At 42.4% G+C, this 27,534-nt stretch overlaps 1 protein-coding gene across 1 annotated transcript; it reads right to left on the bottom strand.

Annotated features, from left to right (window-relative positions):
* Nucleotides 1–5,072: 5,072 nt before the first annotated feature.
* Nucleotides 5,073–27,271, bottom strand: CCDC80 (coiled-coil domain containing 80). Its single transcript, XM_054389129.1, has 8 exons — nucleotides 27,239–27,271; nucleotides 24,959–26,865; nucleotides 18,496–18,652; nucleotides 13,811–13,947; nucleotides 13,095–13,243; nucleotides 9,633–9,736; nucleotides 7,969–8,049; nucleotides 5,073–5,419 (listed from the first exon to the last, which is right to left on the bottom strand). The coding sequence occupies exons 2-8, from the start codon at nucleotides 26,855–26,857 to the stop codon at nucleotides 5,073–5,075; spliced, it is 2,874 nt and encodes a 957-aa protein (XP_054245104.1). The 5' UTR covers nucleotides 26,858–26,865; nucleotides 27,239–27,271.
* Between the last annotated feature and the right edge of the window lie 263 nt (nucleotides 27,272–27,534).

Below are 27,534 nucleotides of genomic sequence, written 5' to 3' on the forward strand. Positions count from 1 at the left end.
GTCCACCGCACCACACAGCTTGGTGTTGTTGGCAAATTCAGAAAGGATATTTCAATGTAAATTCCAGAAACATGGATTTCATGGGTTTCCTATTTTGGGAAATGAAACTTAGGGTTTTTTTGTTTTGTTTTTTTTTCCTGTTGCATACATTTTGCAATATTTAGCTTCCTGAGTTTACTGCATTTAGGATAATAGCTATCAACTTTAGGAGGTATTTCCAAGAGGAGTGGAAGTACTGTTACCCTTAGATTGCTTTGCATTTAAAATCTCAGAATGATTTGGGCTGGAAGGAACCTTAAAGATCATCTAGTTCCAACCCCCTTGCCATGGGCAGGAATACTTTCCACTAGACCGGGTTGCTCAAGGCTCCACGCATCCCTTGAAGACTTCCAGGGAGGGGGCATCCACAATGTCCCTGGGCAAGCTGTTCCAGTGTCTCACCACCCTATTCCATAGTGGCATAGAATCACAGAATGGTAGTGATTACAAGGAACTTCTGGAGATATTCAGGACCTGCCTGGATGAGTTCCTGCATTACCTGGTATAGGTGATCCTGCATTGGCAGCGGAATTGGAGTAGAAGATCTCTCGAGGTCCCTTCCAGCCCCTAACATTCTGTGATTCTGTGAGATCTAGTCCAACCCCCCTGACAAAGCAGGATCACCTAGGGCATGTCTCACAGGAATGTGTCCAGAGGGGTTTTCAAAGTCTTCTGAGAAGGAGACTCCACAACTTCTCTAGGCAGCCTGTTCCAGTGCTCTGTCAGCCTCACCATAGAGAAGTGTCTCCTTGTGTAGAGGTGGAACTTCCTGTGTTCCAGTTTGTGTCCATTGCCCCTTACCCTGTCACAGGGTACCATTGAAAAGAGACTGGCTGCTCCTTGACACCCACTCTTCAGATGTTTATAAACATTAATAAGATCTTCTCTCAGTCATCTCCTCTCCAGGCTAAACAGCTCCAGGTCTCAGCCTTGCCCCATAAAACCCATGTTCGTGACACTTCATCATCATCATAGCCCTCTGTTGGACTCTCTCCAGTAGTTCCCTGTTCCTCTTGAACTGGAGAGCCCAGAATTGGACACAATAAATACTCCATATGTGGCCTCACCAGTAAAGGAGAAGAACCTCACTTGACTTGCTGGCCACACCCTTCTTAATGCACCAAGATACCATTTGCCTCATTGGGCACATTACTGTCCTATAGATAACTTTTTGTCTAAGGTCCTCCTCCATGGAGCTGCTTTCCAGCAGGTCAACCCCCCATCTGTTCTGGAGGATGGTGTTGTTCCTACCCAGGTACAGGACTCAAAACCTATTCTTGTTGAACCTCATTAGATTCCCCTTTGTCCAGCTCTCCAGTCTGTCCATATCTCACTGAATGGCAGCATAGCCTTATATGCATCAAACACATCATGTGAATCTTGCTGGATTAAGCATTTTTGCTGTGTGGTTTTCGACCCGCTCCATGTTGGAAAACTTAACTGTTTTTCTACTGAAGAAAGACTGAGAGAACTGGGGCTGTTTAGTTTTGAGAAGAGAAGGTTGAGAGGGGATCTGACAATGTCTATAAATATCTGAGGGGTGGGTGTCAGGATGAAGGTGCCAGTCTTTTTCAGTTGTGCCCAGTAATAGGACAGGGAACAATGGGCATAAGCTGGAACCAGGAAGTTCCACCTCAACATGAGGAGAAACTTCTTTACTGTGAAGGTGCCAGAGCCCTGGAAGAGGCTGGCCAGTGAGGCTGTGGAGTCTCCTTCTGCGGAGACTCGCAAAACCTACTTGGATGCATTCCTGTGTGGTCTGCCTTAGGTGATCCTGCTTTGGCAGGGGGGTTGTACTTGATGATCTCCAGAGGTCCCTTCCAATCCCCAACATTATATGATTCCATGAAATGACAATAAGAAAGTTCATGAGAAGATTTTTGGATGGCAGCATTCATTAGTTTGGTGTGTAGACTGTAATGAATACATTGGGCAGAGAGCTCTAAGCTGTGATTTAGAGGCCTAATTCACAAATGCTCAAACTTAATTGCTGCTGAGGATGCTTTGTTATGTTCCTCCCTCCAGATTTGCGGAAATAGTTTACAAAACCTCCCAGGATGAGAGATGTGTTCATGTTTGTTTGTTTGTTTTTTATAACCAATTAAAGCAATATTTTGGAGGGGGGGGGGTAAATTTCAGACGCTTTGTGAATGTAGCAACTGAACCATCGTGCTGTGGATGAAAATGGCCATCATGGAGCTGAATCAAGTTCTGGAAAGATGTATAAGAAAAAAGAGTTTTTTCTTTCCATCATATAAAATCTTCCCACCAAGGGCTGTAGAAATAGGACCTTAATCTCAGTAAGCCTGTCCTTAGAGTGACTCCGGAGGGTCAGATTCAGTGCTTTGGATTTGCTTTGCTTTTTTTTGCAAAATGGAATCTTAATTTGGAGTATTGTAGCTCCTGAATCTTTATAATCTTCAAGATACCTATATGTTGTTGTTGAATGGATATTTGGCTTGTTCCTTTAGGTTTTGCTTTTAGTTTTCCATAGGGAGAGGCAGGTTACAAAATTGGGATTTTAAATCATTGCTAAAGTTTTTTTGGTAATTATGAGCCAGAATGCAGTATAATACTGACATTCTCACACTCTGTGGATACTTGAGCATGTAGTTTTGGTTAAGAGCCCATCCCAACCTCCCTTGTATGTGAACAACTCCCAACCTGCCTTGTATTTGAACAACTTGTTTGGAGTTGTCTTTTTAATTCAACTCCCACTGAATACCTAGGCTAGGTTTGGTACTTGCACAACATAACTTCAAGAAAGGAGGAGAGAAAAAAAAATCAGTTTGGATCAGGTGTTGCACGCTTTTGAAAGTTAACTGTCTCTTCCTCCTGCTCAGCACAGGACATTTAGTTTCCATGGTTTGTAACGTGAGTTAAAAGTGCTTTCATTGAAAGACTTTACATTAAAAATAAGATTACAGAAAAATTGAACACCCAAAAGAAAACACACTGAAGGTATTTATCTATGGAACATCTGGTGTACTTCCCTCTGCCTTTCCTGTAGGCAAAGAAAGTTAGGCAGTTGACCTTAATACACTGATCCAATAAGTACTTACTTTCTAAAACTGAGCTCTGAGACCTCTCAGTTTCTTCTAGAAACCTTTCAATTCTGTGATTCTTTCTGCAGCTCCTCCCTGGTTTTTTAATGTCTCTGTCTGCTCTTTTGGTTGTGGACATGCTTAGTTAATGACAGCTTGGAAGCTCTGTGTAGGCAGCAATCATAGAATGGTTTGGGTTGGAAGGAGCCTTAAGGATCATCTAGTTCCAACCCCACTGGCACTCACAGTCATCTGGTTTTGCCTGTCTTCCCCAGCTTAGCTCCAGGCACCTGAGAGAGGTAAGTTGGAAGTTGTACCCTGTGCAGACTAGACCTTGTGGTATGGAGGGCAGCTTCCCCAGAGAGTGACCAGGTTTGTTAAACTAAAGAATTGGCCAGGTCCTGTAACTTCTCCACATCTGTCTGCCTTTCTGACATGAAGAAAGGTGAGGAAAGTCTGACCTTTTGTGACTACATTTCTAAAGAAACCACTTGATTTTGCGTGAAATCATTGCTTTTTCCAGTTCTATTTTCATCTGGGACAATAAATAAATAAATCTGTATAATGCTAAAACTCAAACTGTGGGGTATGCTCTGGCCAGCTTAAAGCTGTAGCTTCTCTCTGTACTACTGCTGTAATGGTAAAGCCTGGTAAGTTCCTTGTTGCATGTATCTACCTGGTGTGTGCACCCACGTCTCTGTCATGCATGCCTTCAACATCAGAAGGGACCACTGTGCCACTATGAAGGCTTGCATGTTACCTTCACTTCAGGATATTTCTAAGTCTTTCTGCTGGATCTTTAATGTTTGGAAATCTGAGCCATGTGGAGTTGAAAGCATGGCAATGAGTGCAGTTCTGCCACGGCAGGAATAGCCTGGTGCAGTAAATACAATGCCCAAAGACACCAATGAGAAGGGAGAAGGAAATAATTTCATAAAGTGTGGTAGAAGTAGAGCAGATAAAATTATTCCCAAATAGTTTTATAAACAGTCTAGATTATTAGAAGAAGAGATAGAAGAAAATTTGAAATTTAGAGCAATAGTTTAATTAAAAACATTATTATAGAGCTCTCTATGTCGTTACAACTGATTTAAAATATATGTGAAAGAGAAATTTTTTTTTTGGTGAAAATAATGCTTTTCAGGTTTCTGTATCTCAGACGATGGTAACTATGATTGGTGTTTCCACTTGGCTTTCATTATCTCAGATTTAACTCCCAGGTGGGCAGGACCTAAAGAGAAGAGGGACTCCAACTAAAAGAATAAATGGCTGTCCAGCAAGCCTTGTAGTTAAGAACTTTACACTGTATTTTATTGGAACAAATCCTGCCATAGCCATAAATTCTTATTTTCATTGACAGAGTTTGCTAATTACAATGTTAATGCACTGAGAAGGGAAGCTGTCTTTTTAGACAAAGTACTTCAAAAGGATTTTATTGTTATTGCTGTTATTATTAAAGAGCCTGTGCCATGCTTCTTTCTTAAATTTTCCTTTTCTGGGAAAGTCTTGAAGTGTGATTCTTTGCACCTCTTCATGAGCACAATGCAATCTCACTTTCCAATAAATACACTCGTTTTTTTTCTCCTTAGAAACAATACTAAGAAGAGCATTGCAATATTTGCCAGACAGTTTGTGTCCTGTCCTACAGTAGTGTCCATGGGGGCTGTGGGTTTTGTTTTGGTCGGTGTGTTTTTTTTTTTTTTGGTTTAGTTTTAATACAAACAGCACCTGCTGATGCCCTTTGTTTATAAAAGTTTAAAAATATAACGGAGTCTTTATTTTTTAAAGCTTCAATACTACTGTTTTGAATTGCTTCACTGTAAAGACTTCTCTGTTTTTGAGAAGGCAAATGACCAAAGTTCCTTGATTGAACAGTGGAAGAATGAGGCATGGATGGTGGACTAGGAATGCTTTCTGCAACTGGCCACCTATTGCTTGGATAGCTATTAGAAGACAGACACAGGGCAGCTGGAGGCTAAGTTGCTCATTTCAATATGGATATCCATGGTGGTAACTTCCATGGTGACGGTAGTCATCTTGGTAACCTTCCTGGTATCCTTGGTGATAGCTATGGTACCCATACCCACCATACTCATCATCGGGGCATTGCATGCCAAGAGATTGCTGAATTGTCATTTCCTGTCGCCGAAGCTGCATGGAATCAATCAGATCATACACAATCGCCATAGACCACATCGGAGAAGGATACCAGGATTTGACATTTCCATCTTTCCCAACCAGAAGCATGGAGAAATATTCTGGGCTAATTTGGAAATAGTTTCTGATATCTTTCACCAAATTAGCTGGGATATCTTCTCGGTCTACAGTGGAGCTTCCTAGAAAATGATCACATAAAACCAACATTGATACTTTGTTTAGGCAATGGTGATAGTTTGTAGGTGAGTTAGCAGTGTGAAATAGGATACAGCCCAATAGTTGTGCATGTCAGATAACTTGTCATTTACAAGCTCAGGATTTCCTGGTTCCAAAACAAAACTGCTGCACTGTGTAGTAAAGATGCATTTGTAATAGTTTTGTTAGGTTAGTTAGGCTGAATTTACTAGACTGCGGCACACATTTTTGTCACCCAACACACATACACTTCGGCTTCTGTGCAACTTGGGTCATTGAGGGCATGTGTGAGAAACAGTCATAGTCATAGAAATCCCAAGAATTGAAGTGTGACAATGTGAAGAATTGCAGGATGAATTTGCTGGGTCATTAATTGCAATATAGAGCTTCCCTCCTGAACTGTCATGTGAGATACGGGATGTGCTAGACATCACATCCACTTTAACATACGTGTTCTAGCAAAAACCTGGTGAACTCCAAGCTTGGAAGTGTGAAGTCTGTGTTGGATAAATGAGTAGAAACTGCAAGACAACTAGGACCAGTGGGCACCTATACATACACACAGACACACATACATACTTGGCTTGGCAACAGCAATCTTACAAGTGGCATCCTGCTTTACAAACTTGCTGATAACTCTCTAAAGGAAATCTACAAGTAGGTGGCTAAGGGTGGTCTGGTACAGGCTCTGTGGATTTCCAGAAGGCTTCAAAAAGAACTTTGGCAGTTTGATTGAAAAGCAGAAACCAGGTGGGAGTGAATGATCAGTTTCTAGAGTAGAGGGAGGCCATCCAGTGATGGGACTGGCATTTATAAATTATGCACATTAGGTATGAGTATGGGGGTCAGGAAGTGTAGTGAGAATATGGAGAGTAGTAAGAGCAAGGGGTGATTGTGATGCAGTGCGGAAGACCCATGTAAGGTTGTGTGACTGGTTAATGAAATGATGGAGGAAATTCTATTCAGATTGAAGTAAATGATGCACATGGTGACAGATTTGCTAACTCTGTGTAAGAAATGGTGAAGTCTGATGATTGCCACTTGGCAGTGAGATCTTGGGGCTATAATAGTTTCATGAAAGGCTGTTTCAGTGCTCACTAATGGCTGAAAGCCAAAACAGATGTTATAAAACATGAGGAAAATAATAACAAACAAAACAGAATATTATTATGTCACTATGGAAACCTGTTGTTTGTGTGCATCTCCAATATTGCATGGAATTATGGTTCTCTCACCTCCAAAAAAAATATGGTAGAGCTGGGGAAAGAAGTCAGAAAGGCTACAAAGTTGATCACAGGTTACAATGAACCTAAAGTAAAGACAAAAGTCTGTAAAATAAATGGTTTGCCAGAAGACCTAGAGTATTGTGAATATTGCTTCAGGGATAGATAGAGATGAAATGTTTAGCTTTTTCCCCACACAAGAGATAAGGTATATCAAACAAAGCCATAGGGACCATGTTCAGGACAAATAAGTTGAAAAGGGATCTGCTGATCTTAATAAATAGGAATGATAACCAAGGTCATGAAGTCCTTCAGTGAAAAGTAAGCAGAGGCTGCAAGAGTGTTGATGGAAGAAGTACGACACCTGTGTCCTCTCTTCGATACTCTTTTGTAGACACGGACTTGATGATTGTATGCAGTAGAAGGACTAAGATGCTTTCGTGCACGAAGCAGTAGGAATGGTGATGGGATAAATAAGCTTCTTCCTCTCTGTTCTTCCACTGATGGAGGCAGTTGTTGGGATTAGGTAGTAGAGGCACCTATAGCATTTGAAATGTACCCTGGCAGGAAGATCTCCTGATAGTAGCTAACTGAAGTAGCCTGCTGGGATGCAAGTGGAATACTTACAGGGAATTTCTAATAAAGATGGAGAAAGACTTTTCACCAAGGGCCCATAGAGACAAGGCAAGAGGTAATGGCTTTAAACAGAAAGAGAGTAGATTTAGATTAGATAAAAGGAAGATAATTTTTTTTAGGATGAGGATGGTGCAACACAGGAACAGGTTGCACAGGGAAGTTGTGGATGCCCCATCAGTGAAGGTGTTCAAGATCAAATTGGACAGGACTTTGAGCAACCTGATGAAGTGGAAAGTGTCCCTGACCATTGCAGAGGAGTTGGGCTAGATGATCTTTAAAAGGTCTTTCTCAGCCCAAACCATTCTATGAAGGTGAATGAGGACCTATATAGGAGAATTCTCCAAGTCTGTGTTTCTATTACTCAGATTAATCTTGAGTGTGTAAAAGGCACAGACATCCCTTTGTCTTTGACAGTAAGGCAGGCAGAAGATTGTATTTGGGACCGTCTGTTTAAGTGGAAAATAAAGATATGAGATGACCTACAGATGATATGCAGTGCTTAGCACAGGAGCACCAAGAAAGCTTTTTGCTTTTGTCTCATTTCTTAAGAGAAGCAAAAAGAAAGAGAAAACCACAGTCATGCCCATCCCTCTAAAGAAATTACAGCAAAGAAACACTCAGCACTATGTGATGCCTTTTGTGGGTAGTACCAAAGAAACTGAAAAGTCACTTACCATTAATTGGATACAACTCTAAGACACCTCCAATATCTTCTCCAAGTCCTAGCAATTTGAGGATAGTTATATGGCGCAGACCTGTGGAGGAAATGAAGGAGGTTCTAGGTCAGACCAGTTCTTTATGCTCATTCTTGGGCAGAATTCAGTTTAATCAGACAGGTCTGTGTATGTTAAATTAGGGTCCATTATAAGCCACCATCCTAGGAGAAAGAGTAACCTGATTTTTATGGAGTCTCTGCCAGTCACATCAGCTGTTGCAAGCATGGGAATAAGCTATTGTGTTGAGCAACTGCCGTATCTGTTGCACAAAAGCTGTTTCTAGTGTCCCAGAGACAAGAGCATTTGGTGTGGTTTTGTAGCATATGGATGCAAACATCAGAAAACCACTGAATTGCAGAGGCTATTGCCCAAATTCAGAATGTTTCTGCACTGTTTTGTTCACCAGTAAAGCTGCTACTTACCATACCCACAGCTACAAAGTAATTAGACATAGTTAAACTCCAAATGACTGCAGGGAATGACTTATGATGGGCATTCACTTCTTTCATTTGTTCTGGTCAGAGGCTTGGACTATTGCCTCTGCTCTGAAGAAGGACCATGGGGGCTGTAGAAGCTGTTCCTGTATGACCTACATAATCTTTGATGGAATTGTTTTTTACAACTTAGAGGTAGGATGCTTGGAAACTTATCACTTGGTTAAAACATCCACTGAGGACAAATGCTTTAGGAACTCACTGGATCTCCTTCCAGTTGGCTCTATCAAATGATGGGAAGAATTAACTGTTTTAGTTACATTCCATTTTTTGGAAAGGATTTTACACTGATCCATATCACCATATACTTTGGTAGTTACAAACGTGATGATGCTGAGGCTCTGAATAAAAGGCAAGTGATAATGAATCAGCAGTAATACTGTGCAGATCTCCCTTTAAGGACAACTGAAATATATTTAAATATAGCTTTTGTATGGGACCTGTTTAATTCTATTGTAGGAGTCAAATCTAGGCCCTGTACTGTATTTGCATTGCTAGGAACCTGAGGTGAGACGTAAGTCTCTCTAGGCTTCATAATGGAAATCTAGAATAGTGTTTCTGGGTCTTGCTCTCAATTGCCTCCTGGAGGAGCCCATCTCTCTCCACTATGTATTTGGATCTTAAGTACATAGAAAGCTAGCAGGATCCTTGCTGCATTAAACTGGCTTCCATTCATAGTTTTACAGATTTTTGGCAACGAAGCAGGAAGGAAAGGGGGGGAAAAAAAGATGTCCATGTATCTCCCTGATAACTAACCCATTTCTGAGCTAGGTATTAGTGGATCTGCCCTTCCCAAAGCATTGTACTTACGTTGTTTATTTGAGCAGTAAGAAATAGAAAATATAACTGATCTCCTGAAGTGCAAGCTTGGAGAGAAGATTTGGACTGCTAACCTTTTCTGCCTCATACAAATGATTCTAGGGAGCTCTTTGTTTAGTGGTCTTAGCTGTCAGGGTGTGCTACCTGTGTAGCAATGTCTTTTCCATTTGGATTTAGAGTAGCTATGGCAAATCTTTTAGTTGTCAGGCTCCTCAGACTGTCTAGGTTCAGACTTGAGTAAAGGAATCCATCACATCACCAGGAAGGATGTGGTCTCAGGGAGCAAGAGTATAATTTCTTTTGACTCACCAAAATTGCAGGCTTGTCCGCTGAGAGCAGCAAGCTGCTGGGAATAAGCCCAGTCCTCATCACTGGGAGCAGAGATCACCACCAACCGCCTTCTCCATCGGAACCTGGAAAGAGACAAAAGTGTGGCAGGGCATGGTTGTGACATGTGACTCAAATCCTCTCAACATTTATGTTCTCTGTAGGCATACTTCTCACAGCTTCTAAGTAACAGCTGGATGGGAGATCTTCCCAGTTCTATCTAGCACTGGGAAATGATAAAGTCCGTTGCAAATTTTACAGTTCCAAAACACTTAGAGAAACAGCTGCAGTTTTGCTGCTTGGCTGAACAAACACTGCAAAGCTTCCAATCTTTGCTCAAAGCTCCCTTCAGTAGTTAGAACAACAGTGCTGAGATGTGTATATTCAAGAGAAAGAAAAAATCCTGTAGAATTTCTCACTAGGCATTCAGCTTTTACGTCATTCACCACTGCTGGAACTGCACAGTTATTCTGCAGTCCAAGAGCTGTCTGAGAAGAAGGGTGTATCTTCATTTCAGACATAACTCATACTTCTGTGTAAATATTCACTGACCTCTTCTATACCACACTTGCTCAAAATACCTTTAAATCTGAGCTTGTTTGTAAGTATGTGGTTGTGTGAGCCTTTGGCTATAAAAGGCATGCATAGGGCAATAAGATAAATCTTGAATATTTTTTTAATATTGCATGCCCCATCTAACCAAAGCTTTGCACAAGGAGTACCTTCTGTTGTCCTCTTAAGGAAAGGCAATGCCATAAGGACACTTGAAACCTTTAAAAATTCTAACAATAGACGTTTTAATACTTTCCAAACACCCACCCCACCCCGCATTTATTTATTTATTTATTTTAAATAGAGGTACTTCTCCATTAAACCTAAATAAATCACATTTATAGGAGTTTGCAAAGCTGCAGGGATATTTTCATAGCAGGAAATGATCTTTTAAATGGATGCAGATGTTTCTCTGTTATAATAATAGTCTGCCGTGTGAAGATCTCAAAATAATGGCTAATTCAAAGGCTCAATTCTGTTCCACTTGAAAGAAGCAAAAAATATGATGGAACTTGCTCAAACTCACAAAAGAAGCCGCTGAAAGAGCAGGGGATGCTAATGTCTTTGTCTTGTTGACTGACTGATACTGCATATATTTTTATAATTTAAAAAAGTAAATCCTTAAAAAGCAAAACTCTGCAATTTCAGTCTTGCCCAGGAAGAGCAGCAGAAAGACATGAATGTGTGTATACAACTGGGTGAATAGGAATGAGCAGCATCAAGAATCACATATGTGATGTAAAAGAAAGGGACAAAATGCAGGGAAAAAAAGCAATCTCTGATAATTTGTACAGCAAAATGACCTGGCTACCTGTAAACATTGACCAAGAATGTAAACATTGGATCATATTTTATCTAGGGCATAAATCAGGATGGAAATTTATCTGTGAGCTGCTTTAAGACACTCTTAATTCCTTGTTGATTTTTTGAGTATCTCCTTTAGAGATGCACAGAGACAAAAAGGGTTGAAAGCCACTCAAGGTCCAGGGAGATCTTGTAACAGCCTCCCAGTACCCGGAAGAGGCTAACAAAAAAGCCAGGAAGAGACTTTTTATGAGGGCTTGTAGCGATAGGACAAGGGGAAAGGATTGAAGCTTGAGGAGAGCAGATTTAGACTGGATATTAGGAAAAAATTCTATACAGTGAGGGTGGTGAGACACTGGAACAGGGATGTTGTGGATGCCCCTCCCTGGAGGTATTCAAGGCCAGGTTGGATGACCTGTTAAGGGTGAGATGTAGTGTGGTGGGTTGAGAAATTAACTCAGTTGGTCCTTCACAGCTATCAGTTCACATCAGAAGCCATAGGCCAATATTCCTGTCGGGACAAACCTGCCAAACCCTTCCCTTTCTTTCCTCTTCTACCTATTTTGCACCCCAGTCTTGCTTGTGAGCCCAGAGAGCAGCACAGCCAGTGTCTTTGTATTACAGGGGAATTCCTCCCCACAAACTGAAGCATCTCCTCCCCATACATGTGGCTTTTAAGCATTACCCAGGACAGGTCTGTCTCTCCTTCCATGCCAGGCAGGCTAGTTAAGAACAATATTTGCACTATTATAACTGACCTCTCCAATAATGAACACTGAGGAGATGATGCCAGGACTCTTGTTCAGCTGGGAAGATGATCTTGGACAAAGCTGGAATGAGTCTTGCTGGGAATCTGACCAGTTAATGTAGCTGCTGAAGTCCACCCAGTGTTTAAAGCCTGATGCTTGTTTCACAGACAACAAATGCATTCTCTGCAGCAGCAGCTCTGTTTAAAGATGAAACATTCTGCATTTTTCCTGCCTGTTTTTCTAATGCGTGTTTATTACTAGGGCTGTTTCCAAGCAAAGGAGGATTTGAGGCTTGCCGCTTCCCAGCATAAAAACTCACTCTTGTGTTGGCCAGCTGTTTCCAAACTGTGGTTCTTCTTGGGGCTCTTGAAGATGAAATCACTGAGATCTAAACAGGAGGTGGTGAAGTGGGTGGGGTGGATCTTGTTAAAGGTTCTCTTTCTGTCGAAGTGGCTATTGAATTTTAAAATGTTTATGAGCCAACAAACTGTTTCATTTACCTGGTGTTCTTTTCCTCCAGAAGTCATAATCCAGCATGTTGCCTCAGGAATTTTTATAGCCTTCTGGCATTAACGGTGTATTCCCATGGATTCTGATAGCAGGTGAGGAGGGTGCAGTAGTAGCAGATAAAGCCTAGAGTTATGGCATAGCCCTAATTTTATGTGAATTTTTCTGTAGTAGAGAGGGCACAGCTCTTTTGTGGATCTGAATTCCCACAATCCAGACATGTTTCTTGCCTGAAATTTAGGTCTTGCAGGTAGAGCTGTAACACGCCTTACAGAGACTGCAGAACTAAAACTGTCTTTTCTGCGGAAGGTTCTCTCAAACATTTTGCAAGAGACATCTGCAAGACCTTTAATAATATGTGTGACTAATACTAGCAAAGACCAACTGTTATCTCAAGCAGGGTAAGAAGGAAGTTACAGAGAATTAATTGCTGATTTGGGCTACATGGAAGGGGTTAGATTGAGATGGTTGATGATTGGAACACATAAAACACTGTGCTTCATATTTTCAAAACTGAGCTAATGTCTGTGAATTAATCCTTATTTGCTCTTCTAATGCAAATTAGTGTTATTATCTCCATGGAATGGTGGGGGGTACTGAGGTACAGAAAGTTAGTGTCCAAAGAACTGGCAATCGGTCAGTAAACATAATGTGCATCTTGACTTCCAGTGCTCAGCACAAGACTGCATTCAGCTATGGCTACCTCTCTATTTGCTTAACACTGTAAATACTGAGAAACCTATATTAAAAAGTCAGAAATAGTTGGGTGGGTGTTTTTCCAATAAGACAATAATTATTAGAACTTACAGTAGATATGAACAGAAAGTAATACCTGGATAAGAAGCTCTCAAGGGATTGCTTCTTATCTTCTTTGCAGACAATGCCCTCTTTTTTCTGTCTTTCCATGTCTTTAATTCGTGACTGGAAGGTGTCGATCAAATCAAACACAGACTTCATAGCTATGGGTACTTCATAGTATTGCTGTTCAGAAAAAAAAAAGAATGGATGAATAAAAGGATGTACATATTAGCAGTCTTCCTGCATGCATCACAGCACTGCAGCATATACAGGGATGCAAGTATTCCTGTTTACACACGGGTTACATGGCCTAAAACAGATTAGAAAACATGAGAAATGTACTGGTTTTGCAGTCAGACTGCTCTTTGGAAGTGGCATGTTTTCGGTATTCGTGTCATCCTATTGAGCAGCCAAGCTGCGTGGTTTAGAATGCCAGGTACTACATTAAAACCCCTGCAAGGGCGTGTCTATATAGGGGGGGTGGGGAGAGTGTCCTGTTCCTATGGTGTTGGCTCACTATTCGAGCAGAAGCCTAACATTTCCGAAATCTCCTAGCAGCAGAAAATGAAGAAAGCTACCTACTTTCTGAAAATTTATCTTACTGTCCCTTATCTTGTCCTCCAGAAATGACCAAGGCCTGCATCAGTCTCATATGTGTCTTGCATACAAGCCTGTAGTGTAATTTCCCAAATTTTTTCAGATTTTTCATATTTTTCAATGCCTTTTCTTTCAGGGATTTAAAACTCTTACCTTGACCTTCATGTCTGTGTCTGTAAGCACCATGAAGAAGTCATTGTAGGTCATTCCATATTCTTTCCTCAACTCACTGATGAGCTGTTGATCCACAAGATCTTCATCCTCTATCACTTTCATGGGCTTTTCATTGTCTTAAGGTGAGACAAAGAAGAAATAAAATAGTAATGGAATCACACAGCACTCTGCCTTTAATTTCATCTCAAAAGAAAGGGGGAAATTCACTTCTCAGAAGCCCTTTTCCCCGCTGCCTAGACAAGATATTCAAAAGCATCAGTATGGTACTGTGGCCTTTAACTGTCCAGTTTTCAGTCCCAATGTTTTTAAAAATCCTAGGACACATAGACTTCAATAATTAACTCCTCTACTTGCTTTTGGAAAATGTTGGCTGCTTTTCCTTCCTGGAGAGATCTTTTAGTTTTTTTCAATATGCTTACATGGGTATATCCATGTGCTAATTCTTGCACCAGCTCCTGAAATGTAGCTCCTTAGGGGAGAGAAAATAGAAACTGTTCAACTGGGGAAAGCACCATATCCAAATGAAACAGGATAGAGAATTCAAGTGAGTAAAATATAGCTAGAATAGCTTGAAATTGGCCAGGACACTAGATTAACCTTGCCAGTATTAAAAAGTTACATGGAAGGTTTAGTGACTATAAGAAACCAGAAATTGTAAGAAAACAGCAGGTGTTTACTGTGTCTTGAATACTGCAGTCCAAGCTCTTTAACTCTATATACCCTGCTGTGTTACTCCTCCTCCATCTGCTTGCTGGTGCTCGTTTCCCATTCTAGCACCCTGAAGGAAAATACTTAAGAATGATTTGTACCTACTCATTGCTCTTCCCTAAAACTCATTCAGAAACGCTTAAAGAGAAGATCTCTTATGGCAGAGATATGAAGTATGTGCAAGACAAGCTTGTGGAGGTTTTGAAGTTCCTTCCTTCCCCTAAAACTAGGGTGTATTAGGGCCAAGTCCTGAAACCCTCTGTCTGATCAGCTCATCCTCAGCTGCAGCATTCAGCACAGCGCTATACAGCTGCAACAATGCTGGAACATGTCTCCACACACAGCTGTGAGCCTGGAAAGCTAAAGACCAGCTAAGACACACGCAAAATGGAATGTCCAAAAGGCTCTCTGCAAATCTTACTTGCTTATTCCCTATGACACCACTCTGAATGTAAATATACATATCCCCACTCAGAAATCTTAGCCACAGCTTAAGCGACCTGCCTGAAGTCAGAGAAATGAGAGCTGACCAAGATGTACAACTTTCCAGTCTCCTGCTCCACTGGTATTCACCAGCAAATAGAAATGAGATTAATTGATCCAAATTGATCACACAGCAACAGAAAGGATTTGATCCATTACACAATAAAGCATTTAAAATAATTTTCTAAATACCCATAGCCTTTAAGGAACATACTGATCTGACTGAAATTTTGCAGTAGGTTTGATCTTTGTAATAAACTGAACAAAACTTCGGGAAAATGTCTGAATCAGAACCTTACCTTTAGGTTTCATACCTTGAGACCACTTTTTAGAGAAAAAACCCACAAACCAACAAATGTTAAAATTTCTTTGTACTAATCAAGCTATAGACATGATTTTCATAGTTTTGCATGATTATGTGTGCTTCAGGCAAAAGTTTTGTAAAGAATTGCAGACAATGTTATAAATTCCCAATGGGATGGGTTGCTGGATGTACTAATTGGATAATTGCTGCATAAAATATATGTAAGTTGTGCATCAGTGCTTCGTAAATGAGATTTACATTTTACTACTGGCAAGCATGACCACCAAAACATAGACAAAAAATTCAAACTTATACCTGCAAACAACTCCTACAAAAGAAAAGACTTTCTCAATATCCTCTATGGAGGAATAATAATGCAAAAGATGTTAGTGTGAGATGTAGTGGCATCTACAGCCTCCCTGGGCAGCCTGTTCCAGTGTCCTACTGTGTGCAGCTGCAAAGAAGTTCAGCTGTTTGTTGTAGCAGTACGGTAGTCTAATAGATTAGTTACTGGCTTTAACTGTAAGGCAGACAGCCTAGGACTGGTGCTTAGCTGATTAAAGCCCTGTTCCTATGACCTGGGGAAAAGAGACCACAGGGCTTACTTAGCGTGAGGAGAACTCTGCAGTGGCACTCAGATTTTGTGTCATTCCAATGGGAAGCTGGGAAACATTCTTTGGTTTCAGTACGGGCTGGTCTTGGCAAAGCAGTGTTACTGAGCTCTCTTTCATTCACTACTTCAAAATGTGTTTGAAATTTCAAATGAAAAGACTTTTCTATGGACTTTTCTGTTGGTGTCGTTTGTATTTTAGTCCCATGATGAAGGCACTACAAGTAGACCTCATCATGCTGAGTGCTAATGCTTCTCACTACAATATACATACTGTGAACAAAATATTTCATAGGAGCTTTTGCTACTTCTGATGCTGAAGTAGAGCAGTCATGAAGAGGCCATGCAAGCAGGAAGGGTAGGGTAGAAAGGGATGCAGAATAGAAAAACGTGTACATTGTTTAAACTTTTTAAAAAGCTCAGGATTGTTTTAGATGAAGACATAATGTGAACTTCATGTAAGGTTTAACTTACACCCTTCTAAGTCTCCTTTTCTCCAACAAGTTGATTTCTCCTGTGAGAATTGAACTGTTACATAAACTTATGTGGTTTGAGGAAAGTTTGGGTTTAGATTAAGTTTGGAACAGGCTGAAAGGGTATGGTCTGTGTCAGAGTGAATGTGTGTGTATTAGCCTGACTGGAGCTAAATTTAATCCCAATGAGCTCACTAGCAGGCATATGGGTCTAGGTACACAAATGTGACCTTAAGTAACCTTGGCCTGATGTGGAAAATCCTGTGCTGCTCCAGATTTGTCAAACAGGTACACAAATGGGCAGTCTGGCAGGATCTGAGCCTCACTGTTATTCAGGGATGCAAGGATCCTGGTCCTCCACTAAGTCCTCTCCTTCTGAGAGCAGCAGAAGGATTCCAGCAGGGCTGGAAGACAGACATTAATCTGCAATCTTCTGACCTGTTGTATGTCAGACCTGAAATATCCTGGAACTGGCGTGGTCCTGAGCCTTCTGTTCCACCATGCATCTTTTCCCAAGGTCTGGTAAAAACCAAGATGAATTTCCAGAAGAGAGATGTGGTGGACTTCTAAGCAAACCCAGTAGTTTTTATTCTATTTCTTTGCCTTTGTCCAGCAAAGCATTCATGGTGGTGTTAACCTTTAGCTGTAGACAGCAATGAGATTGTTTACATGATTTAAGAGACACCTGAGCTTAAGTGCTTTGCTGGAGTAGGACCTGCAGTCTGTTCAAAACTTACTGTTATGAAAGGAAAGGTTCTCACTGGTTTTGGTGGGTACTTCCCCAGGACCTGAACCAGTTGTTTCAAAGCCACCTCAGAGAGGTGGGTGCTCAGTGTCACCCATCTATATGGGAACTCTGTATGTAAAGAAGGTGTTACTAAATATATTTGAATGAGCTACTTTGCATGTTCTGCATAGTCTGATTTATAGTGCCTCCAAAACCTCTGTCTTCATTGAGTTATAATGGCCAAAAATCAGCAGTCAAATTGATGGGTAAAGAATCACAGAACGCATCGGGTTGGATGAGACCCTCAAAGGTCATCTTGTCCAACCCCTCTGCAGTGAGCTGGGACATCTCCAACTAGATCAGGTTGCTCAGGGCCCAGGGATGGGGCCTCCACCACATCTCTGGGCAGCCTGTTCCAGTATTTCACTCCCCTGTCTTGGTTTGTGGGTAAAGAGAAGAGGTAGGACTTCAGATGGCAAACCTTTTAATATCAGGTATGCTGGTGCAAAATTTTAAGGTTGTCCATATCTAAAAGCTACGGTTGAAAACTCCTAGATTATTTACTTACCAGTACAGAGGAGAAAATGCACCTGGACCTCCCCTTACTGTGGAGAATACTCACTTTGTGAATATATTGAAATCAGCTCTTAAATCTAGAAAAACTGATTCTGGGAAGGGAAGGAACTCACAGCAAGGAGTCTAACTAGCATGCCTCTCTCTGCCCTGGGTTTAGACCTTGCATGCCACTGGAAATGAATCTTTTTCCATGGCTTTGGGAGGCACAAGAAAATGTTACGTGGTAGAATTAAAACAGAATTAACTTGGGCCAAGTTTTGACTATAATCTCAAACAGTTCCCTTCAGCATTTCCTGTCCCCAATCTCCCATCCTTCATGACAACAGCCAATTTCTTTTAGCAGCATTTAAATCATGCTAGCCAGTATCAAGCCACCCATGCCTAGTATCTTGCAAAAGCATTATGTTAGGGCAGCCATTCAGTTAGACACTGAGGTTGGTATCCATGATATCAGTGGAGAAGAACCTAATTTCTTTTTTCTGTCTCCTGACCTCATCACATTTTTCTGCCTTTTCAGTGTTTCACTGGCTTTAAGAATTCCCACAAAGGAAGCTGAAGGTGTTGAAGTTACAGGACTGGAAACCTAAACATGGAAAACACCAGAGACACTGAAGTAGATGCAAAAGCAGGATAGTTAGCAGGGAAGGAGAAGGAAGCTTGAAAGTGTAGATGGACCACAACAAATGATCTTGCTTAGATCTTGACCCAAGCTGGTGAGATTTCTCCCTTTGTTGTCTGTATCGTTCCCATGACATGGAAAGAAAATATTAAAAGATAAAGAACCTAGCTGGAAGTGGTCAATTTTCATGCTGCTGTTGTTCATGGTGCCAAAAATCGTGATGACTGATATCTTCCTTGTTGCCATCTTGCAGAAACTCTCCAGATACTCGTCTCGCTGCTGTACGTACATGTTGTTGTCCGCCTTGGGGGTTGTGATCAGCTGGTTGGTAGCAGGAACAAAAAAAAGGCATGTTTAGAATAAGGAATGAAGCAGATGAGTATTCTGCTGAAGGAAAACTAGTCACTGTCTGCAAACAAAGCAGGAGTGTACCTTTGGCCCCTGGCTTGATGCAAAGTTATTCAACCAGCCACAGAAAAACCTCTGGAAGTACAGCCAGATGGTGGCACCAGCTCCTGCACTGCCTTTCCATATTGGTGCTAGAAGAAATGGCAGTGGATTTTACAGAAAGCCATGTACTCTCCTATTATCCTTTGCCCTGCCTGTCCCACCAGGTCTCCCTCACAGCCTTCAGCAGTGCTATGGCACCTGCTCTGGCCTCCTCTCATGGTCCAGGCAGGGCTCTCAGTGGCTGTTCTGACTGTCAGGGAGTGGATACAATTAGGGCTACATGAACATACATGTAACCAACGGCCATATGAAGACCTTGAAGACTTGCTAAGGCCACCGTGACCTCATCTGAAAATTGCTGATTTAGCTTTTGTTTGTTCTAAGCCATTTTGATGTCTTAAGGTCCTTAGATTTGCTGAGAAGACATGGATGTGAGGGAAAAGCAGGAGAAGGAACAATTACAACAAAAGTGTGTAAATCTCTACAGTTTAGTTCAAAGCCTCCTGACAATTGCAAAGATGTAACTTTTAAAAAGTTTAAAACACACAACTTAGGTACTTCATCAGTGACTGAGGTTCAGGTATTCCAGGGAATGGGGGTTTATGTGTGTATAACAACGTGCAGTGGTCCTATGCAGCAGTTTCCAGCAGAAGGTAGAGAGGAATGCTGCAGCTCTAGCAATGTAATCATTCTAATTGACAGCCGTGACCTGCCATCAAGCACCTGCCACTGATGCCTAAATACAAAGGGAGTTTGAATCTGCATCAAATTTTTATGGTTTAAGGTCATAAATAACCACCAGAATCCTTCAACTGCAAACTTATTTAACAGGTACAGTCATCTTCTGGCTGCCTTCATAGGGCCTGGGGGCTAATTTTTATGATATACTTCTTATAAATCCAGTTCATCAGAGTACTGATATGTAAGAGACATTTCTGGGCTTAGGAGATCTGACTGTCATTTATGCAAAGTCCCCCTGGCACAATTACAGCATTGGGACATGAAGGTGAATGAGAGTCAGACACAAAGAGGATTTGTTTTTGGGGCCATAACATGTAACACATTGCTTCTAAATCGCACAGAAATGTTTCAAATGAAAAAAGGATCATGAAAAGGATTTCAGGACTGAGATCAAAACCAGACCATTAGTTTATATTGTCCTCCTAGTTTTGGAGGCTCTAAGCAGGAACATGCAGTCAAATCTGAATTTGATCTACGTCATCAAACCTTGTAGAACAAAGCAGGGAACATTTAAGAAGCAAATCAAACTTCAAATCAAATCTTTGTGCCAGGATTGTTTTAACCCAGGCAGAAATGGGAGTTGCCATTTAGGAAGAAAGAGGAACACTTGGAGTCTTCTCACCTAAAAAGACTCCTGATCTTAATGAAGATCCACTCATGTCTGAATATCTGTTTTACTACATCAAAAACGGTATTACAAGGGTTGGCCAAGCTGACACCAAGCAAAGGCAAGAAATTGTGTAAGAAATCGAGTGGGGCTCACACCAAATCTGTATTTGCAAGTACTTTTTTGTATGTGCATATATACATGTGTGTGTATAGATGGAGAGTGTTGTATACAAACTGTCACAATTGCATCACCAGAGAAATAAACAAAACCCCAGAACTCAATAAGCCAAGATATCTCAACACTAGTAAGACTGAAACAAAAGCCGCACTATAGAGAGGCAGAGCTGAAGGATTCACAACCCACATATTTTTCTCAGTTTCTGCATCTGGGTCCTATATTTGTGCCCTTGTGGCCAAGAAGGCAAAGAGTATCCTGGGATGCACCAAGAAGAGTACATCCAGCGAGTTGAGGGAGATTCTCCTCTTCCTCTACTCTGCCCTGGTGAGGCTATATCTGGAGTACTGTGTCCAGTTCTGGGCTCCCTGGTTCAAGAAGGACAGGGAACTGATTGATAGGGTACAGCAAGGGCTACAAAGATGATTAGGGGACTAGAACGTCTTGTGAAGAAAGGCTGAAGGACTTGAGGCTTTTTAGCCTGGAGAAGAGAAGACTGAGGGGGAATCTTATCAATGCTTATAAATGCTTAAAGGATGGGTGTCAGGAGGATGGGACCAGTGTTTTTTCAGTGGTGCCCACTGACAGGACAAGAAGTAATGGGCACAAAGTTGAACATAGGAAGTTCCATCTAAACATGAGGCAGAACTTCTTTACACTGCAACAGGCTGCCCAGAGAGGTTGTGGAGTCTCTGTCTCTGCAGTCATTCAAACGTGCTTGGATGCCATCCATGCAACCTGCTCTAGGTGAACCTGCTCTGGCAGGGGCAGTGGAGTATATAATCTCCAGAGGTTTCTTCCAACCCCTATCATTCTGTGATTCAGTGACTAATTGAACTTAACTTAGAATAGCCTTCAAAATTCTGGATCTTTCAACTTCACAGTGAAATTTACAATCTGAAATCCTCGGTGATGTTTAAGATTTAAAATACCACATCCCTCTCAAAAGACTTTTGGAAAAGGACTGAAAAAATCTCCTTGGGAGTCAGTCTATTCAAGCGGCTAAAAGATGAACGTATAGTGATGGGGAATGACTCAGGCAGAGCCACTTCTGCAGCAGTGTGGGTGAATTCTCTAGGGAGTGAGATTGGAGACTCACAAATGATTGAGTTCATCAAGCTGGAAAGACTGACCCTAAGAGAACTGGACAGTTTGATAGGTGGTGTGATTTCAAAGAAGCTTGAGAAGTTCCTTGATTCCCACAGTGCCTTGCACGGCAAAGAGACAGTAGAGTTCAGCCACTGCTTTACTGATGACCAAATCAAACCTATTCTCCAAGAAACTTCAGAGAAAGCAGGCTGAGGATGGTGTTAAATACTGGTAAAATGAAGTGCATGGTGGCATAATCATATGTCTTCAGTGAATTTTGGCCTGACAACCTGAGATTGTGCAACATTTTTCTTGGAGATCCAGTTGAAAGGTGACTTAGTATTAGAAGGCTCAAATGTCAGATCATCCTTTAAGTTGGAGGGACTGTGTTGGTGTAAAGAACCAGCAGCCTGACATCTGTGAGCTCTGTTTTTTGACTCTTTTTACAAATGCAGTTTTATTTGTCCTGATACTACTCCTTCTTAGAAGCCACAAAATTAAGATATATGACCCAATTTCAAAGCACCATAACTTCTGTGCAGTTTCTCTGAGCTTTTGAGTTGGCTAAGTATAAGACAGGCATTATTTGGAAAATTCAATCAAGTTCACGTTTTTCAAATATATGTCTTGTCTTTACTTCCAACAGGTTGGCGAATACAAGTCTGCTAGCTCTGCACAGTCCCTACTGCTGGAAGAATGGGGAAGGGGAAAAGAAAATGGGCTTCTGTTCAGGTCTGTGAATCATCAGCAGAATGATTAATTAAATTCCAGTGGTCCAATTAAATAATTGTCCAATTAAATTCCTGTTCAGGGAAACTGACTTTTGGCTGATGTAGTTGCCAAGGCACTCTATGACACTTGAAAAGTCCTGGCAGTCAGGTGAAGTCCCTGGTGACTGGAAGAAAGGAAATATTGTACTCATTTTTAAGAAGACTAGAAAGGAGGATGCTGTACCTCTGCTCCTGGGAAGATCATGGAGCAGATCATAGAATCATAAAATCACAGAATGGTTTGGGTTGGAAGGGACCTTAAAGACCATCTAGTTACGACCCTCCTGCCACGGGCAGGGACACCTTCCACTAGACCAAGTTGCTCACGGCCTTATCCAACTTGGCCTTAAATACCTCCAGAAAGGGCACACATGGGTTTGAGTTGGAAAGGACCTCAAAGATCATCTAGTTCCAGCCCTGCTGCCATGTGCAAAGACATCTTCCACTAGACCAGGTTGCTCAAGGCCTCATCCAACCTGGCTTTGAACATGTTTAGGGAGGGGGAATCCACAACTGCTTCTTGAAGCTCTGATATGGGATATGGCACATGGAGGATGGGGAGGTGGTCCAAAACAGTGGGTACAGCCTCACCAAGGGCAGGTCCTGCTTGACCAACCTAGTGGCCTTCTGTGATGGAGTGACTGCATCAGTGGACAAGGGATGAGCTATGGATGTCATCTGTCTGAATTTCTGTAAGGCCTTTAACCTGGTCCCAAAAAACACCCTTCTCTCTGAATTGGAAAGATATGGATTTGATGGGTGGACTATTCAGTGGATAAGGAATTAATAGGATGGTCTCATCTAGAGGGTAGTGGTCGAAAGCTCAATGTCCAGATGGAGACTGGTGACTGCTATTTTATACCTTCATTAATGACACAGAGAGTGAGCTTGGGTGCACCCTCAGCAAGTTTCTGACAACATCAAGCTGAGTGGTGCAGTCAACACGCTGGAGGGAAGGGATGTCATCCCAAGGGACATTCATAGGCTTGAGAGGTGGGCCCATGCAAACCTCATGAAGTTCAACAAGGCCAAGCACAAGGTCTTGCACCTGGGTCAGCGCAATCCCAAGCACAAATACAGGCTGAGGAATGAGTGGATTGCAAGCAGCCCTGCACAGAAGGACTTGGGGGTGCTGGTGGGTTAAAAGCTGGACATGACCTGGCAATATGCTTTGGAAGACCAGAAAGCCAGCCACATCCTGGGCTGCATCAAAAGCAGTATGGCCAGCAGGTCGTGGGAGGTGTTTCTGCTGCTCTAATCCACTCTCACGAGACCTCACCTTGAGTTCTCAGCACAAGAAAATCATGGACCTGTTGGAACGGGTCCAGAGGAAGGCCATAAAAATGATCAGAAGGGTGGAGGACAGGCCGAGAGAGCTGGGGGCTTGTTCAGCCTGGAGAAGTCTCTGGGAGACATTGTTGTGGTCTATCAATACTTAAAGGAGGCCTGTTAGAAAGACGGGGGCAGGGCCTGTTGTGACAGAAGAAGGGGTGATAGTTCTAAACTGAAAGGGGAGATTCAGACAAGATATGAGGAAGGAATGTTTTACAATGAGGGTGGTGGAACACTGGAACAGTTTGCCCAGAGAGGTGGTAGATGCCCTATCCCTTGAAACATTCAAGGTCAGGTTGGATGGGGGAGCTCAGAGCAACCTGTCCAAGACAAAGATATCCTTCCTTACTGAGGGTAAGCGGAGGGGTGTCTGTGTTTGTGGACTTTAAAGGTCCCTTCCAACCCAAAGCTTTCTGTGCTTCTATGATTCTCTAAATCTTTGTTTAGCATCTTATCTGTTTGTGTTGGAACATGAGGCATGAGAGTCAAAGCTGTGTTTGTGACACTAACTGTTGGACAATAACTGTGAAACAGGCCAGCTCACAGTGGAATAATTGCAAGAAACCAGCACCCACAATAATATTTTTAAAGAACTGTTTTTCAAAGTGTACTTTTCATGGTGTGTGCCATCTGCCAGGAAAAACATTTGTACTACAGCTAAGCTGTTTCCTGTCCCAGGTGAAGTGTTTTTTCAGATAAGTATTTGGAAAAACATACAATACTATTAAACCCTGGGACAAGAGACTCCAGATGACGCTGAGTTTCTCAGACTGGAAAAGCTACCATACTGTTATAGTTTAATAAAAACAGCAGGAGAAAAAAACCCAAACAAAACAGTTTGCATGATATTTCTGAAGATGTCTAGGAGATTTGAATGCCAAATTCCCAACAGAAAGAATGGCAAATGTAAGAACCCTACCTCAGGGCATCTGATCATATGCCTCCATGCATCTCCTCAGTCAGACAGGCACTAGCACTGCCAAGCTACCTGGCTTGCTTCCAGTTTTAGGACACCAGCACCAATATAAAACAAGCGTGCCAGCTGGCAGGACACGCTGAGCATTGAAATGTGGTAACATTGGCAAGTACCCCAAAGTGATGAATGGATGTAATCCACACTGGAGCCTCATTTTATTGATCATAACTATACAGATCCTGACACCTACACAGCCACTGGAAACAAAATAATCTGACAGCTATAGGGTAGCTCATGGAAGTGTCTGGGAAGAGGCTTTAGCTTAATTCCTGAGTGACTGATGTTCATATTGTATGTAAGATTTCCAAATGAGGCTGCTAAACATTCCCTGTTGGAAATGATCATTGGGGTCTAGAAATTTTACCTCTTAAGCAAGAGCACTAGAAAGGAATAATACAAAACCACCACAAAATTTCTGCTCCACATATTTCTACTAGGAGGGAGAAGTGACTTCACTTAGGTAATCAGATGAACAAATTACTTACAATGAGTCGCCTTTTGCCTTCAAAGTATTCCAGGAGGTCGGTCACCAACTTCCTGGGAGGCTGTAGGAAAGGCTTCTTATTCGGCTTGGGGAAATCCTCATTTTCAGTCCTGCTCCCCTTCTTGTTCTTCTTGCTACGGTCTTTGTCCTGCTTGCTCTTTTTCTCAGCTTTGTCCTTCTTGGACTGCTTCTCACTCCTCTGCAGCTTGTCAGGTCTGTCCTTCTTCTTCTTCTTCTCAGGCTTATCTATTCGCTCATGCTTCTTTGATTCTTTTCCTTTCTTTGAAGGAATATTTCTCACTGCAAACTCTTCCTCTAAATGGGAACTGGCAGGCTTACTCGGGTCGTATTTATCTTCATATTCATTGCTCAGTATCTTTTCTTGGGCCTTCTTTTTCACTGGTTTAGTCTTAGTTGCTTTCTGTTGCCCTGGTGTGACATTTAGGTCTCTATGGTTATAGTCCTTCCTGTCTGTTCTGTTATCTTTAAATCTACCCACATTTGCCTTTGTGTGATGCACTGAGGGAGCTGTTGGGACTTCTGTGAAGCTGTCATAGCGGGCAGCAGCTTTGCTTGGTTTCCGTGTGGCCACTGGGTGTTTCTCTGGGTGGCCACGCTGCCGGTCCTTGCGGCTTGCCTTCCACACAGGAGAGTAGAAATTCTCAGAAGCTGTGATTCGTGGTGTGGTGGCATCAGGGGCTACTGGCAGCCTGTGGTACTCTGTGGTAGAATGTGATTTTGTGGTCCAGGTTCTCTGTGTGGTGGGGAGGGGTGTGGTGGTGGTTGTAGATCGGATTGCTGTTGTCACTGCACGGGTGGTGGCATGGGTAGTTGTGGAAGTGGGAGGGAAGGTAGTAGCCTTTACTGTAGGTAGGGGAGTGGCCACTGTGGTTGTCATTGGTTTCCTCACTAGTTTGGTCCTTGTTGGCTGATTGTGGCTCTTCCTGGGCTCCTCCTTCCTTGTTGACACCTGGACATGTCCACCACCAGGTGTAGGCTGGGTGCTGCCCCCATTATTGCCTTCCTCAACAACTTGTCCCTCCACTCCAGCTGCTTTGCAAGTCTGGATGAAGCCCTTCTGCCTCATCTTCTCAATCTTTCTGATGGGGTTTTGATCAATGATTTCATACATGGCCTCTAGCCTGACTGGGTAAGGGTACCTTTCCTCCACCTGCAGAGTTTTCTTCAGCAGCACCATCCCAAATTTCCCCTTCTCCAGTTTCAGAAAGCTCATGAGCTTAGGGATGAGGGCAGGATCCAGTGGCTGCTCCAGGATTTTTCCTTCATTGGTTATCCTTCTGACTTTTCCTCCTTCTTCCCCTTCTTCGTGGAACAACACAATCTGCTGGATGTGCCTCTCAGCAAGTTCACAGTAAACATCGTTTTTCAGCAGGCTCATCATGAGCCGGTAATAACCCTCAGAGGCATGGGGGGCAGAAATGACCCATACCCGATTTTTCCCAGCAAAGCTGGCCAGGACATTGGGGGAACTTGACCCTGAAGGGAAGCGTACTGCTCGTGACTGTGAGGCAGAAGATATTCCTTCATCCTTAATCATTTCAGACTTGGAGTATTTGGCTGCAGCTGTGAGTCTCTGTACTCGTCTCATTCTGGTCCCTATGCCCCTGGCCTGGGAACGTGCTTCTCCATGCCCGAGATTGGCAGGTGCCTTTGGAGGTGCTGAAGAATCCCTCTTGGTGACAGGGTGTTGGAGATTTGGGTTTGAATTCCTCAAGGATTCTTCAGACCTTCTCATGAGACTGCTTGGAGCCTTATAAGCCAGCGGCACTTTTCTTATTCCATGTCTCACTCTCTCTGCTAGCCTCCCTGTTTTCTCAGAGCCACACACTAGCCACACTGCCCACAGCAGGGCTAAGCTGAGAGCTGGCCTCCAGTTCATTGTGCAATCTGCTCCAGGGGAGGAGGAGAAAGAGAAGAAAGTGAGATGTTAGCAGTATGCTGATATCTTGCGCAAGTGATTAAAAAACCCAAAGATCAAGCTGGCTATTGTTGCAATTTCAAAGTGCTGATCACACCTCAGTTCTGTCCTGCTGGCTTTGTACTGTTTACAGTTTATTTTTGAGAAAGCACAAAGTGGATCATTTCATGCAAAAAGATGAGATCATCCATCTGTAACATGACTCTGTCTATCCAAAAGGACACTGTGATCTGCATCCCTCTCTCTGTCTCTCTCACGCTCTCACATACACACATGCAAACACGCACAGAGAAAGGGTCCAGCACACAGAGCAGAAAGACAAGAATTTCACTCGAGACTTACTCTCTCAGGGAAGCTCTCCTTCCAGAGATGAGGTTTCACGTCCTTTTCCTTTAAAAGGAGACCAGTGCCATACAGATGTACTGCTGCCCAATGATTTAACTTTATGCAGCCCAACAGGTCCCGAAGCCTGTCTTCCCGTATATCTTTTCAGATTCTTTCTTCTTCAGCTTCTTGACAAGTGGGATGAGGTTAGTGGAAATTTCCTTTGGGACGTCTGCTTCGCCATTTACCTGCAGGTCTGGCTTTTTGCTGTACTGGTTACCCACACAGGCAGGGATTTCATTTAAGAAGAGGGA

Source organism: Indicator indicator, chromosome 1, assembly GCF_027791375.1.
Source record: "Indicator indicator isolate 239-I01 chromosome 1, UM_Iind_1.1, whole genome shotgun sequence".
NCBI lineage: Eukaryota > Metazoa > Chordata > Aves > Piciformes > Indicatoridae > Indicator > Indicator indicator.

Coding starts and splice junctions, on each gene's coding strand:
- CCDC80 (XM_054389129.1), bottom strand. CDS start 26,857: ATGAACTGGAGGCCAGCTCTCAGCTTAGCCCTGCTGTGGGCAGTGTGG. Junction 13,244..13,810: donor ACACAGACATGAAGGTCAAG/GTAAGAGTTTTA, acceptor TTTTCTGAACAG/CAATACTATGAAGTACCCAT. Junction 8,050..9,632: donor CGGACAAGCCTGCAATTTTG/GTGAGTCAAAAG, acceptor TTTCCTCCACAG/GTCTGCGCCATATAACTATC.